The following is a 19,436-nucleotide window of genomic DNA, read 5'->3' as shown; positions in this document are numbered from 1 at the left end:
GTTCGTTCATGTAAGAACTACATTTCCCAGTATGCATTGCGGCACGCCCAGTAATTCACACCTCCTTGAAGTCTCTAACGTGTAGAGTGTCCTGCCACACAGATGTAGTTCCCAGGAGGGGGTGAGCACGTCACTGACCACCGCAGTAAAGCCTCCCTTCACGGTGGTCAGTAACAATCAGACAAGCAGAAAGTGAACAGAACAGAGAAGAAATAGAGCAACTTCTGAGCAAAAACGAACAATGAGGAAGTGAAAAGAGGAATGTCTGCAGGTAAAGGATGCTTATTAAGAAAAAAAAATGTTTTCCTTTACAACCCCTTTAAGCGGTATCTTTTTGTTCCCAACAATAGCGGGCCTCCCCTGGGCCCTGCAATACAGTATCCATATAGTGTTCTAGTTTACATCCTATAAATGTTCAAATAAGGAGGGACCAAGTAAAAACCAAGAGGTGTTGGGTAGGAGGGTGACACAAAAGGGGGTGTCACACCCAGCAGATGGAGATGTAAAGAAAAGCCAGAGTAGACTAGGGGGGTAAACGGGGGGGGGGGGGGGTCAAGAGGTTAGAGGCCAAGAGACAGGGTGGAGGGAATAAAACCCCAGGAGCATTGAAACCGTCCATCCTAAAGTGGTTGTAAACCCTTACATATCAGTTTTCCCTACAGGTAAGCTTATTTTATGACTTACCTGTGGGTACTGGAAATGTCTCCTAAACTTTAGAAAGGGCCCGATCGTGCACATGCACTGGAGTGACATCACTCGACCCCAGCCAGTCACAGACCTGGAGTCTGCAGCCCCGGAAGGAAGAGGGGTGAAGATGGATGCTTCCACCAGCGGGCACATCGCGGGCTTCGTTTGCAGGTAAGTACGATGCATACTAGCCCGTTATGCTTTTACCTTGCAGGGGACTGACGAGGAAGTAAAACCCATTAGGGTTTACTTCCTCTTTAAGTGGCTGGCTGGGGGGAGATTCAGGAAGGCACATGGCAGCCACAGTTACTTTGCATGGGAGTTGTTGCAAAGGGCGGTTGATTAGTGTAGCATGTACTCGCTGGAATCAATTTGCCCTTAGCTCAGGCGTGCAGGCAGGAGGGTGTGTTTAGCTGAGAAAGCCCCTCCTCCTACCGATGAAAGGAAAAAAAAATCCCATGAAGGACTCTTGAATGTATGACATCATTTTGGCCTTGGTCAGGAAGCAACTGAAGAAATGTGTAAAAAAAAAAAAAAGTTTCAAACAAGTAAATGCAACATAACTTCTTATCTATTTACAACGGCTCCGTTCACATCGGCGCATCTCCAAAATCGAAAAAATCGAACGATTTCCAGCGTGACTGATCGCGAACCTTTTGGTGCAATTGTGATCCGACTTTATATTCTGTGGATCAAATTGGTATCAAAAGTCGCACCAAAGAAGTGCAGGACACCTTATCAAGGTCTTTAAAGTGTATTATATTTCCATTGAATGTCGTGCGATGTGTGAATGGAGCCTAAAGGCTCCTACACACGATCAGATTTTCCCTACAGGAATTGTGTGATGACAGGCTGTTGTCGGAAAATGTGACCGTCTTGTACGCTCCATTGGACAATCGTTGTCGGAATTTCCAAAGTACAAACACGCATGCTCAGAAGCACTGCTAACCATAAGACAACATTAGCAGAAGTTGCCCAAGGGGTGGCGCTAAAGAGCTGAAAAAACACATAGTTTCGTATGTGTTGGCCATCAATTATTTGCCGTTTGTATGTAAGACAAGTTCATGGCCAACGTCCTTCGCACGAAATTCCGTGGCTTTGTCCGCGGAAAATCCGACCGTGTGTACAGGGCTTCATACTAGCAGCATAAGGTTGTGTTTTTTTCAATAACAATGGGCCAGACTAGGCTAATCTGCAGGAGCACTGGAGTCACGGTTTCGCTGTATGAGATTTCATTATGTTCTGGTAATTATGATGCCGCGCTAACCCACACGCAGTGACCACATCACCCGCCACGTGTCCACTGGAAGATTCACCGTCTTGCATCATTTTTTATCTTTTTATTTATTATATATTATAGTTTATTTTCTCTTGTGTCTTGATTTTTATTGTCTCACTCGTATGGAGCGTGATTTTAGTTTTTCCTGTAATTTTTTCGAAAAAAAAAAGAATTGAAATAAAGAAAAATAAATAATAATTCATGTTGATTGAGAGAGTTTAGAGCCGCTTCTATACAAGAAGTTGGCTAAATCTGGAAACCATTAGGTAGATTCACGTACATTGGTGTAACTTTAGGATGGCGCAGCCTAGCCTGTTAGGCTACACCGCCGTAAATTAGTTAGGCTAGTAGTGATTTTCAAACCACTTACTTGCTAATCTTCGGCGGTGTAGCCTAAAACGAGCGGGCGTAAGGGCGCCTAATTCAAATGACTTGGAGGGGGGCGTGAGTATGGAAATGAGGCTTGACCTCACGTTTTTTTGACACTGCGCATGCGCGGGCGACTACATTTCCCAGTGCGCATTGCGGCCTAAGTACGCCGTACGGGCCTATTGATTTTGATGCGGACGTAAACGACGTAAACTCCCGATTCGCTGACGACTTACGCAAACGTCGCAAAAATTTCGAACCTCGCGGCGGGAACGGCGGCCATACTTTAACATTGTTATTCCACCTCATAGGTTAAACGACTGCGGCGGGCTCGCGTTACGTTCCGGAATCAGCGTAAAAGCTAATTTACATAACCTACACCGGCCGCAATGGAAGCGCCACCTAGCGGCCATCCAAAAAATTGCAAGCTAAGATAGAACGGGGCAAGCCAGCCTATCTTAGCTTTGTTTAAGTGTATCTCTGTTTGAGCATACACTTAAACAAACGCCGGCCGTAGGTTCTGAGTTAGGTCGGCTTATCTACTGATAAGCCGGCCCCTAACTCTTTGTGAATCTACCTACATGTTTTTATAAGAGATTTCCCTCTGAACTCACACAGATCTGTTCTCTTTCCAGCTGGAGGTTCGGCTTCTACCTGTGCGCTTTGATTGGAGGAGTCGCCGTCCTGTATGATGTAAGTCACATGTTGTGTCTCATGTTTGCCGCCCTAGAAAGTACTTTATTGGTTGAAGATGAAACCTGTAAGCCAGGAATATGCAATTAGCGGACCTCCAGCTGTTGCAAAACTACAAGTTCCCATCATGCCTCTGCGTGTCATGCTTGTGGCTGTCAGTCTTGCTATGCCTATGGGAATTGTAGTTCTGCAACAGCTGGAGGTCCGCTAATTGCATATCCCTGCTGTATGCAATACGTATGGGAACTCGGTAGAAACTGGTCCCACTTGGGCCGGCCATAGACGGTTCGAGTCTCGGCTGATTCTGCAGGAACCGGCCGAGATTTAAACTGGTAATGGGCGGGCTGAATGTACACAAGTTTGATTGATCGATCAGCTTGGGTACAACAAGCCTGCCAGATTCTCTTGCGATTATCACTAATGACTGCTATTAGCCACTAGCAATGTTCTGCCGACTGCAACGGCTTCTCCAGGAGAAGATAATGGCCCAGCAGGTGGGATTCCCCTGTCAGCACTGTCTGTGTTGATGGGGGAAACCCTGCAAATTTCTTTTCTGCAACCTGTGGTTGCAGGGAAAAAAAATTTGCACTGTGTATGGCTGGCCTAAGGCTTCATTCACACTTGTAGCACTCCAAAGTTTGAGCGACTTTGGAGTGCAACTTTCAATGGGTGCAACTTGGATGTGACTTGTTCTCTCTTTGTAAAGTCGGACCCGCTGTTGCATGTAAAACATTCAGGTATGACTTTCATGCAATTTTTGAGGGATAAAGTGATTGTCGAGTCGAATTAAAAAAAAAAAAGTTTTTTTAAATAACAAACACGTTACCTGCTCTGTTGCAGCGTATCCACCTAGTCTCGGGTTCCTCTTTGCTCCTTCTGGCTCCTCCCTCCTGTCCAGTGCCCCTACAGCAAGCAGTTGGCTATGGGGGCACCGGAGCTGAGCTGCAGCTCCTGATGTCCACTCAGACACAGAGCTGCAGTTTGGCCCCGCCCTCTTTCTCTATCTCCCGTTTGGCCACATGCGGTATTGCATGCCATACAAGTCAATGCGTAGCAAATTATTTTAATTTCCATTGACTTCTTTGGGGAAACTCGCTTTGATATGCGAGTGCTTTGGATTAATAATCAAAGGTTCCACTGTATTTGTAAAAATTCTCGTATAGACTGAGATTCCTAAATTGTATGTGTTGTCATATATAATGCAAAACTGAAAATTCCCAATGCTGAATTTATCATGGATGCAAGGAGGTTGTTCAGCCGGGAATTTACTTGAAAGTAGTATGTTGGAAAAGCCATAAACAGCAATTTCAGAAAACAAGAACTGTTGGGATCGTTGGGCATTGTGTAGGTTAAACCTTTATTTTGTATGTGGTCACATTTTTTGGTTACGCCTCAACTCGTCACAGTCCATTCTGTATATATATATACACCACAATCACCTGCCACCCAGATGCAGCATGGCACTTGCCACTGTCACCTGCCTCCAGATGCAGCATGGCACTTGCCACTGTCACCTGCCTCCAGATGCAGCATGTCACTTGCCGCTGTCACCTGCCTCCAGATGCAGCATGGCACTTGCCACTGTCACCTGCCTCCAGATGCAGCATGTCACTTGCCGCTGTCACCTGCCACCCAGATGCAGCATGTCACTTGCCACTGTCACTAGATGCAGCATGCCACTTGCCGCTGTCACCTGCCACCCAGATGCAGCATGTCACTTGCCGCTGTCACCCAGATGCAGCATGTCACTTGCCACTGTCACTAGATGCAGCATGCCACTTGCCGCGGTCACCTGCCACCCAGATGCAGCATGTCACTTGCCGCTGTCACCCAGATGCAGCATGTCACTTGCCACTGTCACTAGATGCAGCATGCCACTTGCCACTGTCACCTGCCACCCAGATGCAGCATGTCACTTGCCGCTGTCACCTGCCTCCAGATGCAGCATGTCACTTGCCACTCTCACTAGATGCAGCATGCCACTTGCCGCTGTCACCTGTCACCCAGATGCAGCATGTTACTTGCCACTGTCACTAGATGCAGCATGCCACTTGCCGCTGTCACCTGCCACCCAGATGCAGCATGTTACTTGTCGCTGCCACCTGCCACCCAGATGCAGTATGTCACTTGCCGCTGCCGCCTGCCACCCAGGTGCAGTATGTCACTTGCCGCTGCCACCTGCCACCCAGATGCAGTATGTCACTTGCCGCTGTCACCTGCCACCCAGATGCAGCATGTCACTTGCCCCTGTCACTAGATGCAGCATGCCACTTGCCGCTGTCACCTGCCACCCAGATGCAGCATGTCACTTGCCACTGTCACTAGATGCAGCATGCCACTTGCCGCTGTCACCTGCCACCCAGATGCAGCATGCCACTTGCCACTGTCACCTGCCTCCAGATGCAGCATGTCACTTGCCGCTGTCACCTGCCTCCAGATGCAGCATATCACTTGCCGCTGTCACCTGCCACCCAGATGCAGCATGTCACTTGCCACTGTCACTAGATGCAGCATGCCACTTGCCGCTGTCACCTGCCACCCAGATGCAGCATGTCACTTGCCGCTGTCACCCAGATGCAGCATGTCACTTGCCACTGTCACTAGATGCAGCATGCCACTTGCCGCTGTCACCTGCCACCCAGATGCAGCATGTCACTTGCCACTGTCACTAGATGCAGCATGCCACTTGCCACTGTCACCTGCCACCCAGATGCAGCATGTCACTTGCCGCTGTCACCTGCCTCCAGATGCAGCATGTCGCTTGCCGCTGTCACCTGCCACTCAGATGCAGCATGTCACTTGCCACTGTCACTAGATGCAGCATGCCACTTGCCGCTGTCACCTGCCACCCAGATGCAGCATGTTACTTGTCGCTGCCACCCAGATGCAGTATGTCACTTGCCGCTGCCACCTGCCACCCAGATGCAGTATGTCACTTGCCGCTGCCGCCTGCCACCCAGGTGCAGTATGTCACTTGCCGCTGCCACCTGCCACCCAGATGCAGTATGTCACTTGCCGCTGCCGCCTGCCACCCAGGTGCAGTATGTCACTTGCCGCTGTCGCCTGCCACCCAGATGCAGCTTGTCACTTGCCTTAGCTGTGATGCGCGGTGGGCAGTGGGAGATGTCATCTCTCTGCCGCCCGCCGCACTGCTGACAGAGACTGCTGCGCGGGTACAGAGGGAGGAGGTCCGACCAATATTGGTATGTTTCTGACTGATATTTGAAAAATGTGAATACCGGCCGCTCTGAAAATTGGTCGACCCCTATCTACAGGTAGCCCTTGCCTGCATAGACAGTCTTTGTAGAACATTATTTTAAAAGAGGAATAATATTTACTCTTTCTCTGGCAATAACTGTACCTGTATTGAGAGATGACCGCTAACCGCTTATTTCCATTCTCTTTTATTTTACAGAAACCCTGGTTTTATGATGTGTGGGAAGTGTGGGTAGGCTACCCGAAACAGGTAAGACACTGAAACACTGACACTGTGTCTAGAAGTAAAGCGTAAAGATACCGAACACATTGTATCAAAAGCCTATATCTAAAGTAAACCAATAAAGGGTAACAATTACACTTTAGGAGGCTGTGCTTATTGCACCACAGCGCGGTGTACGCTGGGGGAAACACTGTGCTGATATGCCAATCTTGGCACATCACGCTGTTTACTTTTTTTTTTTTTTATTCAGAACTTTATAGAGATGTCACAAGTGACATTTCAATATAGTTTTATTCACTGCAGCGGCATAGCAATGTGATTTGCATCACAACATGCTGCATGGGAACAAAAAAAAGGACTGTATGTAGTAAACAGCTTTGCTGTGGTGTGAACTGACAGCATAGGAAACAAGGCATTTTGCGCTGTCTGTGCCGGTGTTCTGTCGAGAAGTGCCCCCCATGGAATAGTGCCCGGAATGAACTGCGCATGAGCAATACGTCATAGCACAACAGATGATTTGCGCACATCGTAGGAGGCATCTCACGATTGGAGATACCATTTCACAGCCACAATTTGAACCTATACAAACAGCGGTGAAACCGGACCCTAAGCACACTGTAAAGCCTGTGTTCTGTTGAAGTGCCCCCTATCGAATAGTGCCCAGGACGAACTGCGCATGCGCCGTACGTCATAGCACAAGAGCTGATTTGCTGATCAGCTGGGCTGACGCAACCATGGCGCATGCGCACATCATAGGAGGTATCTCTCAAAGGGTGATACCATTTCAAAGGCACAATTTAAACCTATACCAACACAGACAAAACCAGAACATTCGCACACTGTAAAGCTGCCCCGCAACAGCGAGGCACATTGTGAGAACTACAGTCTCCCCCCTCTGTTTTTCGAGGTTTCAATTGTGCCCGTGAAATGGTATCTCCCATCGAGAGATATCTCCAACGATGTGCGCTTGCGCCCTGGTCACATCACTTCAGCTGATCGGCAACTCCGCTGGAGTTCGGCTCCATCCTGCGCATGCGCAGGCACTTCTCGACACAACACCGGCCATTCTCAACTAAGGTTCCTTCAGAGGCTGCTAGGGGTTCCTTGGGCTGTGGCTGATTGACCTCCTCCTTGATTATATGTGTCCAATGTATATATAATGAGAAAACAACACAGGGTGGGCTGTACAGTCACTAATCATTGTGATAGCCAATGAAAGTGTTTAACTGATTGGGAACCAGGTCCTCCCGGTTCCCTATGATTATTACAGGACCCAGCGCTGTCTGTGACAGATCAGTCTCTGTACTGGGAGTGCGCTGTGCAGCGCGCTTTTAGTACAAATGCAGTAGTGCATATATGTGGCCCCACGGATAAAGACCCTCTTCATTGAGGCCGTATGTATGCATACACTCAACAGAAAGGGGTAAAAGCAATCTGACAAGTAAAACAAGTATGTCATTTAAATTTACCTTTGTAAAACCCCTTGTTAACCCCTCGTTTACCCTAATCATCCCTAAATTAACTCCTTCTCTGTTCAACTATTTTTTCCTGATGATTTTTTTTAATTAACTTTTTTGTTTTATTAACCATTACTATTTAAACATGATTGCCGCTGCTGACTTTTAAGTCAGGAAGTGAAGCCTTGCGGCTTCACACGTTCTGAGTGGTCCCTGCTGTCTTCTGGGACATGCATGTCTCTCAGAAAACAGCAGGAGGGGGGCGGAGGAGGGGCCAGACATGGCGTAGATCGTCGCGTGTTCTGAGGCAATCTTTTTGCCGGAAGTGGGAGCAAATTCCTGTATTAGATAGCGGAAGTTACATTTTTGGGTGGAACTCCGTTTTGAAAACGCAGTGTTACAGTGCTTCCAAAGCGCTGCCCATTCATTGCAATGGGCAGGGACGTTTTGGGAGCGCTGTACACAGCACACCTAAACTGCCCGAAAGTTGCTGCTTGCTGGACTTTTCCAAACGTCCCGCAAGCTCGCCACCCAGTGTGAAAGCACTCGGGCTTTCACACTCGGGTGGCATGAGAGGCATTTTTTCAGACGTTTTTACAGGCGCTATTCCAGGGCTAAAAACGCCTGAAAACTGCCTCAGTGTGAAAGGGGGTCTTAAGTCATTAACCCCCTCATGCCGACCGTATGCAAGTATGCCGCCCCACTGGACTGGGCTTTTTTCCGTGGGGCAACATATTTTCGTATACTTCCCTTTGTGCTGGCAGCTCGCAGAGTGTCCTGGGCCCCGTTCTAAAGATCGGAATCTGGAACGTCAAAATTCTGGTCATCTGATCGCTGTGAGGGCCCTTTCACACGTGCGGACCGTTCAGATCCGCCTGTCAGTTTTTTTCAGGTGGACCTGAACGGGCACTCCATGTACCTCTATGGAGCGTCGGATGTCAGCGGTGACATGTCCGCTGACATCCGATCAGCCCCGATCCGATCCGATCCTCTTCCGCTAAAGTGTGACGGATGCAAACCCTATCGGATCGAATGAAAACGGACAGACGGTTCGTTTTCATCCAATCCCCCCCATAGAGGAGAGCGGAGTTCTAACTGGTCCGTTTCTGCACCGTGTGCAGAGATGGACTAGTCATCCGCCGGCTCAGTGGGGATCAACGGAGCGATCCCAGCTGAGCAGGCGGATGTTTAAAATGGATCCTCACGGATCCACACATGTGAAAGTGGGACTTATAGCATTTGATTGGCCCACCGCTGTGTTTTCTGTCTCTGTGAATGGGCGAGACGGATGCATTGTATCATTCTCTGTCCTAGGTCAGCCCCAGGGTTAGTGTTTGAGTCAAGGCCAGGGTCAAAATTCAGGATCATTATTATTGGACAGAACGCTATTCTTCTCTAAAGAGATGTTAGAGTAATTTTGACTCTTTATTTGTGGGTGCATTTTTCTTTTAACTTAAAAATGTTAACTTATTTTAATAAAAATTACTACACTGACGCGCCTCACGGAAGTAGCCAGAGTCGCAGACTCGGATCTACCCTGGTTCTCATAATTTCTGGAAAATCGATCCCAGACAGTGAAACTTGGACCCTTCACTTCTGAAGCACGGACTGTGACATGTGGAGTCCCTCAAGGGTCACCCCTGTCCCCCGTACTATTCAATATCTATCTTCGCCCACTCCTCAAAATTATCAGTAACCAGGACCTACTCTACCATTCCTACGCTGACAACACTCGGCTCTACTTTCGGATAAACAACAAAAAGGACCAATACATCGGACTAGAAAAATGCCTCACTTTGATAGACAACTGGATGACGGAGAGTCACCTTAAACTCAATGGATCAAAACCAGAACTCCTGCTCATCGCAAACCAAAAGAGATTTGCTAGGACGAGATGGACGCTCCCGCCCATCTTGGGACAAACCATTACCCCAAGCACCAAAGTCAAAAGCCTCAGAGTCACTTTTGACTCCAACGTGACAATGGACGCACAAATTGGGTCAGTAGTCAGCGGATCGCACCATCTGCTGCGTCTGCTATGAAGACTCGTTCCCTTCATCCCGAAAGAAGACACCGCAGTAGTGGTGGGAACAATAATTAACTCCAGGATCGATTACGCAAACTCCCCTAACGTCGGACTCCCAAAATACCAGATTGCTCGTCTACAAGTTGTCCAGAACACGGCGGCACGACTGGTAATTGGGGAAAAAAACCTGGGAATCAATTACTCCCTCCCTGAGGTCCCTCCACTGGCTGGCAGTAAAGGACCGAGTCACATTCAAGGCCCTCTGCCTGACACACAAATGTGTACAAGGAATCGCCCCCCAATATTTATGTGAGAAAATAAAATAAAATTCTACAACCCCAATCGCGTTCTTCCATCTACTAACCAAAATCTACTACAAATCCCCAAGGCCCGCTACAAGACCAAAGGAGAACGAAGATTTGCAGTCCAAGGACCCCGACTGTGGAACGCTTTACCCAACTAATATCCAAACGGAAGGGAATCGCCAGGCCTTCAGAAAAAAACTCAACCCACCTATTCTGAAGGCTAAGTGGAAGGAAACGGATACCAAGCGCCTTGAGGCGATTCAGTTTGCATTTGTAGCGCTATATAAGTTATTCACTCACTCACACTATATTTCGACATTTTCTCTTTTTGATTTTTTTTTTTGACTAACTTAAGTGGATGTCTCTGGACCTCTTAAAAGGGATATACACACGCTATGCCGAGGACCATCACCCTGTCATCCATGAAGGAGAGGATGCATGGAGGATTTTAGGCGCAAGATGTTTTTGTTTTTTTTACTACTTGTTACCTTTTTTTGGGCTAAGGTTTGGTAAAAAAAAAAAAAATTTGCAAGACAGTCCTAAAAGAAAGCCTTGTTTGTCCTTAAAATGTTATTAACCACTTCAATACCAGGCACTTTCACCCCCTTCCTGCCCAAGCCATTTTTCAGCTTTCAGCGCCATCACATTTTGAATGACAATTGCGTGGTCATGCAACACCTTTTCCCCCCACAAATAGCTTTCTTTTGGTGGTATTTGATCACCTCTGCGGTTTTTATTTTTTGAGCTATAAACAAAAGAAAGCGACAATTTTGAAAAAAAAGCAATACTTTTTGCTATAATAAATATCCCCCAAAAATATTTTAAAGAAAACTTTTTTTTTTTCTCAGTTTAGGCCGATACGTATTCTTTTACATATTTTTGGTAAAAAAAATTGCAATAAGTGTATATTGATTGGTTTGCACAAAAGTTATAGCGGCTACAAAATAGGGGATAGATTTATAGCATCTTTATTTATTTTTTACTAGTAATGGCGGCAATCAGTGATTTTTATCGTGACTGCGACATTATGGCAAACACACCGGACACTTTTGACACTGTTTTGGGACCATTGTCATTTATACAGCGAACAGTGCTATTAATATACACTGATACTGTATAAATGTGACTGGCAGGGAGGGAGTTAACACTAGGGGGCGATCAAGGGGTTAAATGTGTACCCTAGTGAGTAATTCTAACTGTAGGGGGAGGGGACTGACTGGGGGAGGCGACCGATCAGTGTCCCTATGTACAAGGGACACAGCATCTGTCTCCTCTCCCTGACAGGACGTGGATCTCTGTGTTTACGCACAGAGATCCACGGTCCTGCTCAGTTACTGGGCAATCACGGGTGCACCGCCAGGCACGCGCATCGGGTTCCCTGTGACGCGGCAGGTGCACGCTCCCTAGTGGCTCGGAAAAGCGAGGACGTCATATGACGTCCTCCCAGAACGAGAGGCTTATCGTCCTGCCGTCATTTGACGGTGGGCGGTAGTCTACTGGTTAAACCCACAATAGTAAAATGTGTCTGTATATGCAGAATAGCATGCTTGTCATACTCACTGTGGATTTTAAAGGATATGTATAGGTTCGGGTTTAAAAAAAAACATGTTATACTTGCCTCCTCTGTGCAGTTGGTTTTGCACAGAGTAGGCCCAATCCTCCTCCTTCTGGGGTCCCTCAGCGACGCTCTTGGCTCCTCCACTTCTCGAGTGCCCCATTGGAGAGCTACTCTCCCTCCGCATTGACACATACAGCAGGACTCGGCCCCGGCTCCTGCGCCTTGGATTAGATTGACAGCAGTGGGAGCCAATAGCGGCACTGCTATCAATCTATCCAAAATGTAAAGCAAGGTAGATTTGCGCTTCTCCTTATTAGTATCAGATATTAAAAAATAAATGAAAAAAAGTGTTGACAAATAAGTGGGTGAGTGTTAAACGAAAAATCGGGTTCTAATTGGGATACCATAGGATTCCAATAGAATTCAATCGGTGAAAAGAAAGTTTGAGATGAAAAAAGTTTTCAATTTGGTGCTGCAATAGTGGAATTTGCTGGAATATTCAGCAAGCTAAGGATGTGTTAATATAGTAATAATGCGCAACCCACAAACATATAAGTGAAGAAAAAAAAAAAAAAAAAGTGTACATATGTGAAAATAAACCAGCATAAAGTCTGTAGTGAAATTTCCTGTATAGGAAAATTGAAGTAAAATAAAATAGTCCAAAAAACATATGAACTGTTGAGATCAGGTGCATAAAATCACATATAGTCCAAAAAAAAAGGGGGGAAAGAAAATTCCTAATTTCTGACACCAACGATCAGCTTGCTTCAGTATAGACAAAATTCTACATCCATGCAGTATGGGTAAAACAATGGAAGGTGCAGATAAATGAGCCTCTTACCAGAGAGACGGTTTCATAGGCATGTCATCCCCGACCTGGGAGCTGTGGTTCATGCAAGCAATCTATCCAATTAGGACCCGAAACACCGGCTGGAGTGGGTGTGCCCATCCCCGTTGCTGAAAAGACCGGGTTCAGGTAAGTAAAGGGGGGGCTCTGGGGGGCAGCTGCTGTTTACAACCCCTTTAATCCTCTCTATTATGTAAAAAGGCTCTTTGATCCTGTATGGACAGATCCTCCCCCTCCTGCAGGGTCTCTCTGGGCAAGGCCAGATCATACACAGTCAGAGTGGTCCCTCTGCACATGCTCAGTTTGGGCTTTTGCCGGAGAGAATATTTCCTTGTTGAGCTGAGCTTTTCAGGTCACATGATATTGACATCACACATAGTCAGGCTGAAAAAAGACAAAAGTCCATCTAGTTCTACCAAAAAAAAACATACAATCCCATATACCCACAGTTTATCCAGAGGAAGGCGAAAAACCCAGCAGAGCATGATCCGATTTGCTACAGCAGGGGAAAAAATTCCTTCCTGATCCCCAGAGAGGCAACTTTACCTATAAATGTCAGTACCCAGTTATATTATGTACATTTAGGAAAGTATCCAGACCTTTCTTAAAGCAATCTACTGAGCTGGCCAGAACCACCTCTGGAGGGAGTCTGTTCCACAGCTCTTACTGTGAAGAAACCTTTCCGTATTTGGAAATTAAATCTCTCTTCCTCTAGACGTAAAGAGTGCCCCTGTGTTGACCTTAATGTGAATAACGCAACACCAAGTTCACTACATGGACCCCTTATATATTTGTACATGGTGATCATATTCCCCCTTATTCTCCTCTTCTCAAGAGAGAATAAATTCAGTTCCTCTAATTTTCCTCATAGCTGAGCTCCTCCATGTCTCTTCAGTTCAGTCTGGTTTACCCTTCAGTTTGGTTGCCCTTCTCTGCACTTTCTCCAGTTCCCCGATATCTTCTTTTGAGAACTGGGGCCCAAAACTGAACTGCATTTTCCAGATGAGGTCTTACTAATGATTTGTACAGGGGGGGGGGGGGGGGCAAAATAATTATATCTCTCTCTCTGGAGTCCATACCTCTCTTAACCACTTAAGCCCCGGACCATTTCGCTGGCCAAAGACCAGAGCACTTTTTGAGATTCGGCACTGCGTCACTTTGACAAATGCGCGGTCGTGCGACGTGGCTCCCAAACAACATTGACGTCTTTTTTTTTTTTTTTTTTTCCAAGAAAGGACTTTGCTTGCATTGGAAACCGTAGCTTGGCATTGCATGCCATTATTGAGCTTATGATCTACCAAAACCCCCAGATCCTTCTCCACTACGGATCCCCCCAGTTGTCCCCCCTAGTATGTATTAGAGGTCGACCGATATGGGTTTTTCTCTGGCCGATGCCGATGCCGATATTTAGAAATCGGGGCAGCCGATGGCCGATATATGATGCCGATTTTTGCGGCCGATATTTTGGGCCGATTTTTGGATTGGGATGCATTGTGGAGGAGGATGGATGGTGCTGGGCGTGGGTGGGAGATGCGCTGTGGAGGGGGAAAGAAGGTGCTGGCTGTGCGTGGGGGATGCATTGTGGAGGGGGGTGGCTGGATGTTGCTGGCGGTGGATGTGTTGTGGAGGGGGATGGATGATGCTGGCCGTGGATGGGGGATGCGTTGTGGAGGGGGATAGATGGATGGTGCTGGCCGTGGGTGGGAGATGCGTTGTGGAGGGGGATGGCTGGATGTTGCTGGCCGTGGAGGGGAACAGATGGATGGTGCTGGCTGTGGATGGAGGGAAGGGGGTGGATTGATGGAGCTGGCCGTGGGTGGGGGATGCATTGTGGAGGGGGATGGATGGATGGAGCTGGCCGTGGGTGGGGGATGCATTGTGGAGGGGAAGAGATGGATGGTGCTGGCTGTGGATGGAGGGAGGGGGGTGGATGGATGGTGCTGGCTGTGGGTGATGCTTTGTGGAGGGGGATGGATGGATGGAGCTGGCCGTGGGTGGGGGATGCATTGTGGAGGGGAAGAGATGGATGGTGCTGGCTGTGGATGGAGGGAGGGGGGTGGATGGATGGTGCTGGCTGTGGGTGATGCTTTGTAGAGGGGGGTGGATGGATGGAGCTGACCGTGGGTGGGAGATGCTTTGTAGAGGGGGGTGGATGGATGGAGCTGGCCGTGGGTGGGAGATGTATTGTGAAGGGGGGTGGATGGATGGAGCTGGCCGTGGGTGGGGGATGGATATATATAAAATGTGTGTGTATACAGGAGTATGTATATGAGTTTGTATACAGGAGAGGGGTGTGCTCTGACATGTACACACTGTTCCCTCCAGCACTGCCCATTGGATGACACCTGTGAGCTCCCACGTGAGTAGAGTACTATCACTAGAGAGCCGAGGCACCTATCATAGATAATATGAATACTGTACATTACCCCAGTATCAGGCTGCCAGCCTCCAGCAGCACGAGAAATGAATCCCTCAGCCACGCTGCTGGTAGCCTCAGCCTGCGCGCCGGCCCCGCCCCCCTACCTCGGCAGCTGCAGTAGTTGTCTGTGCGACGAGATCACAAAAGCTTCCTGCATGCTGGGACGGTGGCGAGATTACTGAACATGGGCTCTAGGCTACGGCTGGAGCTGTAGCCTAGAGCCCATGTTCAGTAATCCCGCCACCGTCCCAGCATGCAGGAAGCATTACATGTGTGATCTCCGCACAGACAACTACTGCAGCTGCTCGGGCTTGTGACATGTTTGCTTTCTGCTACAGCCCGCCGAGGTAAAGGGGGGGGGGGGCGGGGCCGGCGCGCAGACTACCAGCAGCGTGGCTGAGGGATTCATTTCTTGTGCCGCTGTAGGTGGAGCGGGACTTAGTGTGGCAGCCGAAAATCGGCCGATTTTTTTACAATAATCGGCCGATGCCGATCTCTTAAAAACGGTCAAATATCGGCCGATATATCGGCCGACCGATATATCGGTCGACCTCTAGTATGTATGATGCATATTCTTAGCCCCCAAGTGCATAACGTTACATTTATCAACATTAGACCTCATTTGCCACTTAGTCGCCCAATTAGACAGAGCATTGAGGTCGGCTTGTAAATTGGCGACATCCTGTAAGGACGTTATTCCACTGCATAGCTTGGTGTCATCTGCAAAGACAGAAATAGTACTTTTAATCCCAGACCCAATATCATTTATAAAGATATAAAAAAGTAAGGGTCCCAACACTGAACCTTGGGGTACAACGCTAATAACCTTAGACTATTCAGAGTAATGCCCTGTACACACGATCCGAAAATCGTACGAAAAATGCCGCTTTCGAATCGATCGTACGATAATCGGATCGTTAGTACAGAGCTTCCGAGAGCCGATCAGGGCAGTTCATCCAATTTTATTCTATCGGACATGCACGGAAATTTTTTTCGGACGATGCCAGATCGTACGATTTTCGTTTAATCAGTACAGCTGTCGTTCAAAAATGCAATCCAAATGCATTACAACACATGACATCACTTCCGATTTTTTTATTCTGCCGTACGAGAATTTTCGCGACTTTAGTAAACTCATCAGATTCGACGTGAGATTAGCATACAAAAAAAAATGAACGCTCATTCGTCCGATAATCTGATCGTGTGTACCGGGCATTAGAATCATTAATCACTACTCTTTGAATTCGTTTTTTTGCTAGTTTTCTATCCATTTACAATCTGATCTTTACAAGCCTGTAGACTTTACCTTACACATAAGCCGTGTGTGCGGAACTGTGTCGAACGCTTTTGCAAACTCCAAGTATATCACGTCCACCGCCACCCTTCTGTCCAAGTATACCACGTCCACCGCCACCCTTCTGTCCAAGTATACCACATCCACCGCCACCCCTCTGTCCAAGTATACCAAGTCCACCGCCACCCCTCTGTCCAAGTATACCATGTCCACCGCCACCCCTCTGTCCAAGTATACCACGTCCACCGCCACCCCTCTGTCCAAGTATACCACGTCCACCGCCACCCCTCTGTCCAAGTATACCACGTCCACCGCCACCCCTCTGTCCAAGTATACCACGTCCACCGCCACCCCTCTGTCCAAGTATACCACGTCCACCGCCACCCCTCTGTCCAAGTATACCACGTCCACCGCCACCCCTCTGTCCAAGTATACCACGTCCACCGCCACCCCTCTGTCCAAGTATACCACGTCCACCGCCACCCCTCTGTCCAAGTATACCACGTCCACCGCCACCCCTCTGTCCAAGTATACCACGTCCACCGCCACCCCTCTGTCCAAGTATACCACATCCACCGCCACCCCTCTGTCCAAGTATACCACGTCCACCGCCACCCCTCTGTCCAAGTATACCACGTCCACCGCCACCCCTCTGTCCAAGTATACCACGTCCACCGCCACCCCTCTGTCCAAGTATACCACGTCCACCGCCACCCCTCTGTCCAAGTATACCACGTCCACCGCCACCCCTCTGTCCAAGTATACCACGTCCACCGCCACCCCTCTGTCCAAGTATACTACGTCCACCGCCACCCCTCTGTCCAAGTATACCACGTCCACCGCCACCCCTCTGTCCAGGTTTTTCTTTCTTCCTCCTAAAAAGAAATCAGATTTGTTTGACAACTTCTGTCTTTCATGAATCCATGCTGTCTGTTGCTTAAAATATTTTTTTCCAGCAAGAACCCATCTATGTGGTCTTTTCTTAATCTCTCCAGTATCTTCCCGACTATAGAAGTTATACTTACAGGTCTATAGTTGCTTGGTAAATACTTTGATCCCTCTACGCCAATCCAGTGTTACTATTCCAGTCATTAACGAGTCTCTAAATATTAGATACAGTGGCTTTGAAATGACAGAGCTCAATTCTTTTAGGATCCGTGGGTGGATGCCATCTGGTCCAGGTGCTTTAATCCACCTTTATTCTGTCTAAATATTTCTGGAACCATATCACTTTTGAGCCATTGTGGATCATTTAGGGGGGATGTGTCACTACCACCCCCATTATGAGCTCCCCCGTGCTTCTTTGTATACACAGAGCTGAAGAAAGTATTTTAATACATTAGCCTTCTCTTTATTCCCAGTCACCCACTCCTAGATTATTTTGTAAAGGGCCTACATGCTCAGACCTGACCTTTTTACTGTCAATATATTTTAAGAGTTTTTGGGGGTCTGTTCTACTATATTTTGCAATCTGTCGTTCGTTTTGAATTTTTGCATCCTTGATTTCCTTTTTACATATTCTGTTATATTCTTATCATTTAAACGATGATGGTGTTCCTTCATTTTTATATATATTTTTTTTTCTTATTATTTATAGCAATCTTAACTTTGGCCATGAGCCGTATAGGTTTTATGTTTAGCTTTTTACACTTATTGCCCATGGGAATATACTTTGCAGTGAGTTTGCATAGTGTCTTTTTAAAGAATTCCCATTTCTGTTCTGTGTCCATTGTGGGTGTGTATACAGATCCTTAATGACAGCCCAATCCCTCCCTCCCTCCTCCATGCCCAGTAACTAAAAAAAGAACACAGTGGATGGGATGTCACATCTTGATTGATGGATGATCCGCCTCCCTTAACAGCATGAGGACACAGGCTGTAGTGGAAATCTCCTCCTACCTGAACACTCAGCATGAGGGCGGACCCTGCAGTTTATCATGTGGCCATGGTATACAGATCAGCCAAAAAGGTATCTAGTGGCAGTGTTTTTAATGTAAAAAGAAGATTTATAAGCTGTGGGCACTGCGGGGGGTGGGGGCTCATGAACTATTTTCATATTACTGGATTTAGTAACACTTTAAAGAAAAACACTATATGTATTGCTTAAAAGGGAAGTCTGGGGTTAGGGGTTATGGCAAATGTATACTTTGGTGGATTGGTCCTTTGCTGCATCTGTCCCCCACCGTCTACGACACTGAGAACTGAGTAATCTAATACCGCAGATCGCTCGGTTCTCACAGCTACTGACAGTCACAGCTCTCTGCACTGCCCTCTCCTCGCTCACTGGAGCTCTGGGCTGTGGAGGGGGTGGGAACTGTTGGCTCAGGATCTCAGTGGCTCGCTGAGAGGCTGAGCCGGGTGCTGGTCCAGGCATGTGGGTGGATCACGACCCCCGTCTCCAGCTTTGTGCTAGTCTGTCTCTAGCCGCCAGAAGTGGCGGCTCACGAAAAAGGGTCTCCCGGCGGGACGGGAGAGCCGGGAGAGGGGGGGATGTCCCCTCCCGCTCCTCTGGGATAACAACCGAGCGGCTTTTAGCCACACCGCTTGTTATCCCTGGAAAGCCGACCGTCCGATCTAAAAAAAAAAAAAAAACAGCGCCAGGCATCATCCCGGTATAACCCTCTAAAGCCGAGGCCGCATACGCTCGGTGCAAAGGGGTTAGCGGCTATACACTCGGATCGCTCCTCCGGGAGGCGGGAGGGGCGGGGCAAGTCACCAGAAATATACACCCCCGATTAATTTAAGCACCCCTACTATATACTGCTGATGAGAAAATGTATTTAGCAGTTAATTTTACTAAAATAATTGCATTTCCGTGTTCTGTGTACGGTGGGAGACCAGATATAGTGAATGCAGGCTCCTTAGTAACACTTTAATGCAAAAAAAAACTGAGGCTTTAGAATCACTGTAAGTTTTATATTTATTTTCTTTTCTTTTCTTGTAATGAAATTCCCTTTCAGTTGTTGCCGTATGGTTTTTAGATCTATTGTCAACACAGTACAGACACTTTCTACATTGGCATGTCCCAGTTTGCTGAAATTCTAATAGGATGATTCAACCTTA

The 19,436-nt window shown here is 47.6% G+C and overlaps 1 protein-coding gene across 1 annotated transcript in view; it reads left to right on the top strand.

The window, feature by feature from the left end:
* The window catches only part of CERS3 (ceramide synthase 3), a 187,839-nt gene that overhangs the window by 149,469 nt on the left and 18,934 nt on the right, over positions 1-19,436 (top strand). Inside the window, exons 6-7 of the mRNA XM_040342326.1 lie at positions 2,971-3,028; positions 6,444-6,494. Of these exons, the coding sequence (XP_040198260.1) occupies positions 2,971-3,028; positions 6,444-6,494 (109 nt within the window). The remainder of the gene's footprint in view (positions 1-2,970; positions 3,029-6,443; positions 6,495-19,436) is intronic.

The sequence above is a fragment of the Rana temporaria genome, chromosome 3, assembly GCF_905171775.1.
Source record: "Rana temporaria chromosome 3, aRanTem1.1, whole genome shotgun sequence".
NCBI classification, from domain to species: domain Eukaryota; kingdom Metazoa; phylum Chordata; class Amphibia; order Anura; family Ranidae; genus Rana; species Rana temporaria.
The sequence above is the reverse complement of the archived record's forward strand: the minus strand, read 5'-3'. Positions and strand labels throughout refer to the sequence as shown.